Source organism: Lolium rigidum, chromosome 3 (assembly GCF_022539505.1).
Source record: "Lolium rigidum isolate FL_2022 chromosome 3, APGP_CSIRO_Lrig_0.1, whole genome shotgun sequence".
Classification (NCBI taxonomy): domain Eukaryota; kingdom Viridiplantae; phylum Streptophyta; class Magnoliopsida; order Poales; family Poaceae; genus Lolium; species Lolium rigidum.
Window position 1 is genome coordinate 167,857,746 of NC_061510.1, and position 11,433 is coordinate 167,869,178.

At 46.3% G+C, this 11,433-nt stretch overlaps 2 protein-coding genes across 3 annotated transcripts; one reads left to right on the plus strand and one right to left on the minus strand.

Moving 5' to 3' along the window:
* Positions 1-421: 421 nt before the first annotated feature.
* Positions 422-3,741, minus strand: LOC124702664 (probably inactive leucine-rich repeat receptor-like protein kinase At5g48380). Of its 2 annotated transcripts, none has more exons than XM_047234822.1 (3): positions 3,686-3,741; positions 2,265-3,156; positions 422-1,830 (listed from the first exon to the last, which is right to left on the minus strand). In XM_047234822.1, the coding sequence occupies exons 2-3, from the start codon at positions 3,081-3,083 to the stop codon at positions 829-831; spliced, it is 1,821 nt and encodes a 606-aa protein (XP_047090778.1). In that variant the 5' UTR covers positions 3,084-3,156; positions 3,686-3,741; the 3' UTR covers positions 422-828. The 2 variants fall into 2 exon arrangements, with proteins under 2 accessions (XP_047090778.1, XP_047090779.1); XM_047234823.1 differs by lacking the exon at positions 3,686-3,741 and adding an exon at positions 3,598-3,618.
* Positions 3,742-7,688: 3,947 nt separating this feature from the next.
* On the plus strand, positions 7,689-9,393 carry LOC124695787 (polygalacturonase-like). The gene is made up of 5 exons (XM_047228603.1): positions 7,689-7,738; positions 7,844-8,408; positions 8,493-8,782; positions 8,865-9,093; positions 9,175-9,393. Exons 1-5 carry the CDS (start codon positions 7,689-7,691, stop codon positions 9,391-9,393), a joined length of 1,353 nt encoding a protein of 450 aa, XP_047084559.1.
* The last annotated feature ends 2,040 nt before the right edge of the window (positions 9,394-11,433 follow it).

Genomic DNA, 11,433 nt, shown 5'->3' on the forward strand with positions numbered 1-11,433 from the left:
GTGATGAAAGGTTACTATCACAAACTCATTAGCTAACCTTACACACTCAAGTAAAATTATCGCAGCTGGGCCTAGAAAGTCAGATTATGTGTTTGCATGATATACTTTTGGCCAACACTAGGCTACACCCGATTGCAAAAATACAAACATCAGCTGCCTCCGGAGCCATCATTTAAATAAACAAATCTCATGCGTCCGATCATGTAATAAAAACGTTTTGTATGTATCAGTTTTTTCCAGAATCTCCAACATTTTTTTTCTACTACGAGTACCAAAGTTACGAAATTATGATGCAAATTTTTTTGCCAGTAGTGCAAAATAATCCCGAATGTAACATTTGTTTTTTTACATATGTAACACTTTCAAAAATGCAACATCCTTTTGCATTTTTTCTGCAATATATCCAACATTTCTACCTAACTTATCCAACATTACAAAAATTATGTACTGTACCAGAAATATACATACCCCATCAAGGAGAAAAAAAAAGGTGCCATTAAAAGTCAAACGATAGCACAACACGACAGTAGACAACCAATAACTCTAGAGTTTAGCATTACAGACACTATGGACTTTCTACATCTAAAAAAGTTAAGTGGTGACACAGTAGATCAATCTCACAGAACCAGTACATACATCCTAAAGATACAACAAGCTGAGGATGTAAAGAAAATAAACATGACAGCTTCATACAGATCATTCACCCAAATGGCATATCCAGGAGCTAATCTGCGAGCTAGGGAAGGAGGCCAAATAGTAGATTACCGTCATATCAACCTGATCATTCCCAAGATCCAGTAAACGCAAGGTCACCAATTTAAGCTTTGTCTATCTTGCTACAATAAGCTCATCCGGCCTTTCAGAATCTGCATCCCGTGGTCGCAGCGTCAACTCATCGTCCGCGGCACTAAAGTGGTATTTCTCTCCAACAGCCCTCAGAAGCTGGTACACTTCAAACATTGTAGGTCTCTCCTTCGGAGCGGAAAGCACGCAAGAACAGGCAACCTTCATAACTTGAAGCAGCTCGGCATCATTGTTCTTTCCGATCAAGGACTTATCGACCGCATCTTGAAGTATAGAGTTGTTTGATAGGTATGTTATCCAGTCCACCAGACTGCCTCTGAAGTTTTCTGGGGCATTTGACACGTGCGTGGGCTCTTCACCGGTGACTAGTTCAAGCAAGACAACACCAAAACTATAAACATCCCCCTTTGGAGTGGCGACAAGGGTGTGGGAGTATTCAGGAGCTACATACCCTACGTCACCAAACTCACCATTGACGAATGTGCTCAGGTGGGTGTCGATAGGATTCATAAGCCTTGCCAGCCCAAAGTCTGAAATCTTAGGCTCATAGTCATCATCAAGTAGTATACACTTAGAGCTAATATTGCGGTGAAGAATGCGGGGGTTGCAAGTGTGATGAAGCCACGCCAACCCTCTACCAGCCCCGATGGCGATTTTTAGCCTCACTGGCCATTCCAGAGACTTTTTATCACTGGTTTCATGGTGTAGTTGATCATAGAGCGAACCTTTCGGCATGTACTTGTACACCAAGAGCCTCTCTTTCTTAGCAATGCAGTAACCCAATAGAGGAACTAAGTTTCGCTGCCTTGCGCTTCCCAATGTTGACATCTCGGATGTGAATTGGCTCTCTGAATGCTGAGTATCTTGCAACCTCTTGATAGCAAGGAAGGAACCATCAGGAAGTGTAGCTTTGTACATAGCTCCTGAATGACCAGTTGCAATAATATTCTCCTTAGTAAAATCACCTGTTGCCTTCATCAGATCATTCAGTTTCATCTTTGAAACTGATTTCTCAAACATTGATACCTGTAAATGACAATTTGCAGAAATAAATATCACAACGCAGCCAACAAAAAAATTGTAATGCCTAAGCTGATAAGTCATATTTTCGATGCCTATTTGGATAAATGGCTGACAGCTCTACTCCTAGCTAAATAGTATGATACAGATTATTCTTCAAGATAAAAAAGAAATTATGTATAAGAACATCACGCTTGTAGTATGCAAAAAAATCAACATAATGAGAGGAAATATCACTCATTCAGTATCTACACTTTTGGAGCTTCCCCAAGATGCAAAAAACTTGTGTCAGCTAGAAGCAGAACAAGGCTAACATTTACCTAAAAAACAAGGCTAACATTTACCTAAAAAACAAGGCTAACATTTTAGAAAAAAAAAAGTACGTACACGGATAAATATAAATTAAAATAGTATCTAAAAAAGCCTAGGGAAAAACATACCTTGACTCCTTTTTCTCCCTTAATAGTCTTCGCCCACTTATTTCCTTCCACGTCCTTTTCCTTCTTCTTAGCAGGCATTTTCCGCAAGAAAATGAATAAAATAACACCAACAACTATTAAAGTGATAACTGCGCCAGCAACAGCAGAACCAGCAATCACTCCTGTACGACTGTTTGAATTGGCAGTGCAATCACCACTCAGAGGTTTCCCACAGAGTTCTTGATTTGCAAAATTGGAAGCTGCAAATTTGCTGAAGGATGAAGGGATCTGGCCTGATAACTTGTTGCCAGCAACATTAAAGTCGGTTAGGCGAGAAAGACCACCAAGCTGCCCCGGGATGGTTCCAGTGAGCTTGTTATTTTGCAAATTGACCGTATTGAGATAGGTGCAGTTAGCTAGCGACTCCGGAATCTCCCCTGAGAAGCTATTATAGGAAAGATCAAGGTTTGTGACGTATGCAAGCCGTTTTGAGATGTCAGCTGGGATTGGCCCGGAGAGGCTGTTGCTTGACAGATCCAGCGAGGTCATGCTACTGCAGTTCTCGAGCCCGTCGGGGAATTGGCCCTTGAGATCCATGCCACCAAGTCGAAGCGAAAGAATCCTGTTCTCGTTAGGATGCCAGCACTCCACCCCGCTGAAAGTGCATATGGATCCCTCCGTGTTGTTCTCAAATGTCCAATGCAGCTTGTTATTGGGATCAACTGATGCCTTCAGCCTCTTCAGGCATTGGATGTCACTTACTGTGCCGTAGCATTGCTGACAGAGCGTGAAGCAGAGGAGAATTTGGACAAGGGTAGCACAGAAACCCCTAATGGCCATCGTAGTGTCAGCGTGTGCTGTACTTCCGGGATCTTTTCAATGCCGGTAGTTAACCATGAGGCTTGCTCGGTGCCTGCAACGAAACATGACACGAGAAATGACAATCTTGGCAAGATATATGCACACGAAGCAGGTAAATGTCAGAAAGGATACTGACTTAAGGAATGCACAAGCATTGCCATCAGATGATAACCAGTTAGCCGAGACAGTAATGTACCACACTGAGCATATCATAAATATTTGCCCGACTTAGTTAAGATGCACAGGGAGAGGACATTGAGCATTTGCGCCACGCGAGTCAAACACAAAAAATGCAGGCAGCGAAGTTATAGAGGGGGGCTATTTTATTTTAGTCAGTGGCTGCAGCGATCTACCAAATGAACTGAAGCGGAGGATCCCAAAGCAGACGCATCTACACGAACGAACTGGATGGAGTCCATCCAGATTTGGATCCGACTGCTGGTGGCACAGGGGCATGCCGGCACTACAGAAACGAATCAGGGGAAAGTGTAACCTGTACGGCGGGGCGCTTGGCTGATGGCAACAGGACGGAGGGTGGGTGCAGACCGGGAAGGGTGTGATGGCGGAGGGAGGAAGAGTACCTCAGCGTCCCGCCGTCGGTAGCGTCGCCGGCCGCCCAGCGATCCAGTGTCGCGACCAGCCGAGCCGGTCGTCGACTCGATCCCGCTGCTGCCTCGCCCTCGTCGCCGATTCAGGATCGCCGCTGCTGCGGTGAAGCTAACCGGCCAAGCACGGGCCACTGGAGCTCCTCCGTGGATCCCGGCCCCTCCAAGTCGCGGTCGCGGTCGCGGTTGCGGCAGGAGCGGTGACCGGTGAGCCGTGAGCCTGTTTCGGGGGTGTGGGGCGGTGGCGTGGTTCCAGGGTCGGGAGTGGAGAGTGGACTGACTGGACTACGGCGACTGGAGTGACAGATGGGCCCACGTGTCGGACATGGACCACCTATAGCTAGTCAACCAACAGTGATTAACTGGGAACACAAGGAATTTCAATTAACAGTTGACTAGTTAGTGGTTACCAGGACGGATAATGTCAGGAAATATAGAGATTGTAGCAGTTAACTGCTCCGCTCAACAAGGTGACGGGTGCAAATTGTTTATTCATTTATACTAGTTTATAGGGTATTACGTATTTAAAAAATTGAATACTAATGTTATTAACAAAATACAATGTGTATATCATAAAATTATACTATTCGAAACTTCTTTTTAAATATGAATCCAATAATATAATTTAGGTGACATATATTTCATATTTTGTTGATCAAATTTGAAGTCAAAATTCTTTCTCGAAATGTGTAATATCCCTATAAACCGGTATGAAGGTATAAAAACCTTGAAAATATGGGCAAACCAGTCCACTAACTTGCACTTATCTCGGAACAAATGGAACGGTCTTTCGGTTGTTCAAACATATATAAGGCCTTTTTTAAATGCAAAGATTAGTGTGTATTTTAGTGTATAAACCACCAATCCCTCAGAACTACTAGGGGACGTTCGCCCGAGAGAGGGAGGAGTCGTGGATTCGAAATATACGAGAAACTCGTGGTTTTTAGGGGATAAGTGGGGTTCAACCCCGTTAATCCCTGCCTACAAAGCATCCCTTTCAGGATCTATCATGATCTTGGCATGCTCTGGTTTTATCCCCTCCAATCCCCTATAATATGTTGTGTGAAAAATTAGATAAACTTCGAGGATGGCTTCAACCAATAGATGCAGCAAAAATAAACACAAGCACACACACAAGTTATACAAGAATTTACGTGGAAAGCCTCCTCAACTTTAGGAGAGAAAAACCACGGGGTGTGGACTAACCGGTCCACGCAAGTTTCATTGTGAGCAACCTGGGTACAAAGTCTTCTTATAACATCTAGAGATTACAACACACTTCACCTTGTTGCCCACCGGCAACAACAACAACCACAAGACACAAGATACAACAAAGCATAGATATCACAGAATCAGTCCTCTTCGGTAATCAGCAAACTTCTCTTAAACCGCAGATCCAGCCAGCACCAAACTTGGCAGACAAGCAGACATATGAGTTCCAAACATATTGATGAAAAATCAGCTCAATCGGATATCGTTTGCCTGCCCAAATTGTTTGTCTCCCAAAACTAATCTGTGCTGAAATTGCACCAGTCCGAACTGACTTCACCGCTCTCAAATATGATTTTTTTTCTGACCCAAATCTTAAACCAGCTATCCAGATTGAAGTAATCAAAGTAAGGAACAAGCTCACCGAGTTTGGAGCCGATCCAAGAACATTTGAGCCTCCAAACACCAACTTGAAGAAAGACCGGTAAAATTTCAGAAATCTGGACAAAAATCACCTCTCCTTCTTTCCCTATTCTCACTTGGTTGTGGTGTTTTAGTGTGTTTTCTCATCCTCTCACAGCAGCATCTACGTTCTGGTCTGCTCTTGCTCTCTTAGTTACAACCACCAAGGATGGCTAGAGTTTTCTCCTTATCTACCTCTCAAGGAGGCATCACAATTGTTAGATGCGAACCTCCATCAATGGTTGATACACCGTTCGACTTTCTAAATTGATGTTGTGCTGCCAACACACCTCTATGGCCCAACATAATCCTCATGTGCAAAACGAGGCCTAAGGCAGTATCATTGTGTAGTCACTTATGACTTACCCCTACAACTTTTCTCTTGAAACAAATCGACAAAAAAGTTTGTAGCACGTGGTAGAAACATGCAAGATATCGTATGGTCATTTGCCTCTCTATCTTGGTCCACCTATAACAAAATCAACCTATCTTTTTTATATAACTTTCTTCATACAATGTACCATTACTCCTTCCTGCCCAAAATATATTGCATATAAGTTTTGGTCAAAGTCAAACTTCATAAAGTTTAATCATCTATATTAATAAAAATATAAACATATATAACAAAATAATAATATTTTTAGATAATGGTAACATTACTTGATATAACTTGACTCAGACATGCAAGGTACCATTGTAGTCACTTGCCTCTTCAAATTTTTCTCTCTGAATGGATCGGCCTATCTTTGGAGATAACTTGGTTCAAAGATCCAAAGTTTTATAATCGTCCGCTTCTATAACATTACTTGGAACAACTCAACATTACTTAAGCCATAATTTGGTTGAATCTACTCCCTCCATCCCAAAATGTAAGGCGTCTAAGGACTGGTCAAAAGTTAAACTTTACTAACTTCGATCAAATATTTAGAAAAATATATTTACATCTACAATATCGAATGGACATATTAAGAAAATATATTTTATGGTGAATCTATTCATGTTGATTCAATACTGTAAATGTTTATATTTTTATGTATAAACTTGATCAAACTTTAAAAACGTTGACTTTTAACTAATCCTTAAACGCCTTACGTTTTGGGACGGAGGGAGTAGTATGTTACCATTATCTAGCCTTGTTGGAGGTGCTCTCAAGTCTCAAAGGGCTAACAAATTCTCTCTCTCTCTCTTGATCAAATAATCTCCCCTTCTATGTCATGTGGTACTGATTTCTCTGGCTTAACGATATAACCTCCCCTTCTGCGTCATGTGGTAATGATTTCTCTGGCGTAACTATATATGCCACAATAGTCTCGTTCATGGTGTTAGGATTATATCTTTTCATATATATAACAGAATATGTTGCGCGTTATTTCGATCTAGCCAATCCCTATAATCGTGTGTAACCATATATAGCTTATTGACATAGCTATAAATATGAACATGATACTGAGACAAATGTATCCCTTCCCACACGAAAATTCACGCGTGGATCAAATTATTTTGTAGATTATATTTCACTTGTCTATCTGCGGTACAGTTACTCAGTCTCTCGACGATGCTCATACGGGTAGCTAGTTCTTTTACTGCCTTTTCTATTTAACATGTATTAAGGACGGCCAATGTTTTGGCTCACCCATGTGCAAAACGAGCAAGCACATTGTGTGTGAACGAGAGTTGGATGCCTGAGACCCCGCTGACTGCCCAGTGAACACTTTTGTTTAATAAAGCTCTCTAAGTTCTCCGCAAAAAAAAGGATGTGCGTGCGCGATAGGGATGGGTGTACAAATTGAGCATCTACAATTATATTGTGTTTCGAAAAAAAAAATCTACGGTACGGTTCCCCCATGTCTGCCAAGGTATATGGTGTGCACAAATGTTAGATCAACCAAGTGTCAAAATGAAAATAGAAAGGGTGTGCCTATGTCTCAGTTGACTGAGATTTTCTTAAGTCTCAGTCAACTCATAAAAGTGCAACTATAGTTCAAAGAAAAATGCAACTCGGTTCAGTTGCACATTTCTGTCAGAAAAGTGCAATTGCACTTTTTTAACAGAAAAGTGCAACTCAGAGCACATTTTTTAAGTGAATTAGACTTAAGAAAATCTCAGTTGACTGAGACATAACAAAACCGAAATAGAAACGCCTAGAGGGTGGACAAGATGCTTGCTTGGAAATCCTAGTTCGCCATCTTGTATTGCAATTTGCAACCGGCCCGGAAGGAGAGTTGGTGGCAAATTCGTGGTGCAACCATAAGCAATCCGTAAGCCGTACTCCTGCTCGTGGCGCCACGCGCATTCCGACGCCACGAACATGGCCGAACACCCGCAGAGCCGCCGTCCGGCCGGCCGGCCGGCCGTAACGTGCGTTTCACCGGATAGACCATGCATATATGCCCAGCGCGATCCCGCCATTGATCGCTCCTAGATTCACGCCTACGCAACGCATATTAATGCCGCAAAACGCAGAGGCTCCATTGTTACCATAAATACGCACTCGCACTCGATCGAACCAAATCATCATCGTCGATCACGATCAGTCCTTTCCCATCGCGGCGGCGCCGGTACAGCGACCGTCCGTCCGACCAATCACAGGAGAATGAGCACCCTCGCGCTCTCGCTGGCCGTGCTGGCGGCGGTGTTCGCCGCTGCGGCGGCGGTGGCGGAGTACAACGTGGTGGACTACGGCGCGAGGCCCGGCGGCGGGGCGGACTCGGCGGGCGCGTTCCTGGCCGCGTGGGCGGCGGCGTGCAACCACACGGGGCGCCGCGGATCCCGGCCCGTCATGCGCGTGCCGGCGGGCAGGTTCCTGCTCAGCAAGGCCTACTTCAAAGGGCCATGCCGGAGCGCCGCCGGCGTGGTGGTGGCCATCGACGGCACCGTCGTCGCGCCGCCGGCCGTGGACAGCACGGCCTGGATCATGTTCCACTACGCCGACGGCCTGGCGATCCGCGGCGGCACGCTGGACGGGCAGGGCCGCGCGCACTGGGCCTGCAGGGCGGACCCCGGCCGGAAATGCCCGCCAGGCACCACGGTTAGCCATTCTTTTCTTGCGCAGTGCGACTGGGTTCGTATGGATGATTGGATTGATTCCGGCTTGTGAATACCTCGATTGCAGACGCTGGACATTAGCCAGTCCAAGGGCGTGAGCATCAAGAAGGTGACGCTACTGGACAGCAAGAACGTGCACATATCCATCTACGACTCCACGGGCGTGACCGTCCAGGGCGTCAGGATCGTCGCGCCGGCGGACAGCCCCAACACCGACGGCATCCACGTCCAGCTCTCCAGACACGTGAACATCCTCGGCACCACCATCGGCACCGGCGACGACTGCGTCTCCATGGGGCCCGGCACCTCCGACGTGCTCATCAGGAACATCAAGTGCGGCCCCGGACACGGCATCAGGTAGCTAGCTAGCGTCACAGCCGAAACCGATTCGAGTTCATCAGTTGCCGCTAGCTTGTGATCTGTGAATTGATGGTTGCAGCATCGGGAGCCTGGGAGGGGAGGCCGGCGAGGAGGGGGTGAGCAACGTGACGGTGGAGGCGGCGGTGCTGACGGGCACGCAGAACGGCCTGCGGATCAAGACGTGGGGGAAGCCCAACCGCGGCTCCGTCACCGGGGTCGTCTTCTCGCGCGTCACCATGCGCGGCGTGCACAACCCCATCGTGGTCGACCAGAACTACTGCCCCGGCCACGACCAATGCCCCGGCAAGGTACATTCCTTAAGGTACGTGAAGCCATCGACTGTATCACTACTGAACTTCTTAATTTCTGCGTGTCATTCATGGCGACAGAGCTCGGGGGTGCGGATCAGCGACGTCTCGTATACGGACATCGAGGGCACGTCGGCGACGCCGGTGGCCGTGAAGTTCGACTGCAGCGGCAGCAACCCGTGCACCGGGTTCAGGCTCAGCAACATCAGGCTAACGTACGAGGATAAGACGGCGCAGTCCTTGTGCCGGAACGCCGACGGGTCGGCGTCGGGGGTGGTCAGCCCGCGGAGCTGCCTCTGACCATCTCGATCGCTAGCTTCTCCGACTACCCATCGTGCGCGCCGCCGTCCGGAGAGCTGAAGTGCGCGTTTCCCTGATTAGTTGGTTGGTCCTGTAAATAGCTAGCTATCCTCCTTAATCGGCTAGACACTCCGTGAAATCTGCACTAACATGGAAGTGCGCCCAATCTTACTGTGCACTGCTTGCTTGGTGCATCCGAAAGTGACTCACATGTGTAGTGCAGCATAGTACAGTACAAGAACCATGTATACAAAGTGCAAACAAAGGTTCTACGGAGTATATCCTTTTTTTTTTTTTTTTGAACAAAGCAGGCGCCAAAGGCGCTTATATTCCATTCAGCTCATATGCAAAGTACATCATCAAGTACAAATCCCTGTAAATCAAAGTTTTGGAGAGAAATAGCAAAGGAACAAGAACCTACACTTTTGTGAGCTGAATTTAGACAAGAAAAGATAGGCAACGACTCTGTTCATCGAAGTGCTTGTTTTGCACAGTGAGCTACTCCATTCTGATTTCTCTTGATGTGATATATCTTCGGAAGAAGGTGTTCTGATGCCCTTTTGTAGTCTGCACTTTGTTGTCTAATTTCCGAGGGCACTTGCTTGTGCTTGGACATGTGCTGCAACTTTTGAAGCAAGGAGTAGAGCAGCAGCTTCAGCAAGAAGTGGCGAAGGAGGTTGGATTGTCGAGGCCTAGATCATGATGGTTTCTTCCCGATTTTGCCTAGAAATCTAGCAGTAAAGACCTAATCCTGTCTTCTCGATTTCTTGAGCACCTGATGAATTCCTTTTTCTCCATGTCGCATCCAAGAAGATCTCGCTCCCTTGAATTTCCAAATCTGTGCTGATTGTGTAGAGTATATCCATTTTTGCCTTGTTGTTTATAGTATGTGGCACTCATCTCCTTGCGCCTTTTAAAATGTGCAACTAACTCACTTTGAAATGTGCGATCAGAGTTCTATAAGTATTTCCATTTTTATCTTGTTATTTAATGCAGGGCACCTTCGTACAGTGTTGCTGCATTTTCTTTTAGAAATGTGCAATTATAGATCCTGAAATCTAATTCGTGACGGGGCACCGTGGTGTCTTAGGCAGTGCTCCTGTCTCTCGCGCGTCCGATCTGCATTGAGCGGATTAGATTAAGCGGTTTTCCACCCCGCAGGTGGCTCTCTGTCGTCCGCGCAAAGCATCCTTATCGGCTTATCCCCTCCCCATCCTCCACGATCTCTGCGAGAGAGATCCCGTCGACCTCGTCGTATCTCTTTTCCCGTCATCCAGCCACTGAACAACCTCGCCGGACGTGCTCCTACCGCTCTCATGGCCTGCCCTCTCCCGCCGCCTCTCCTCAGTCTTCCCCAACCACCCGCCAGGTCCGTCCTCCACTCGAGCATGGGCGCCATGGCCGCCCCGACCTCGTTGATCTGCGCCAGTCCGGCCTCACCGCTCTCGCTCCGCCGCGTGCTCGTCCGCGGCCTGGCGCCGCCGATGCGACCGTAGGACAAACGCCCGGCATGCCTCTGCCTTCGCCCCGGGCCACGGTAGCGGGCGCATCTCCGCCGCCCTGACGACCGTCGCCGGCTTCTTCCTGTTCTCGGATGTCGTCCACCACCAGCGGCCGACCGGGAGGGCGGTCTCCCATGTCCCAAGTGCTCCTCATGTCCAATTCAACACCCTCACGCTGGACCAAGGTGACGTACGATTTCTGACATTCTCTTGTTTGTTCATCCAGATTATTGGATGGATGTACAATAGTAACTTTGGCCCCGACTCTGGATGTAATTTTTTGATAATAGATGTACATTTTATCTTTCTTTTTTTACATATAAGTGATGGAAATATCAAGGTGTATTTCCCCTGATTTTGCATGTAATAATTTGTTAATTTATAAAGCTCTAGTGCCAAATTCTAGATGTAGTTTATCAATTCCTGGATGTATTTTTTTCCTTTTGGTGTGCCCAACTACATGTAAATTAAAAAAAACTATCTGAACTTGTTTTTTTCGTCTGAAGTAATTTTTGAGATCTAGATGTAATTATTTGAG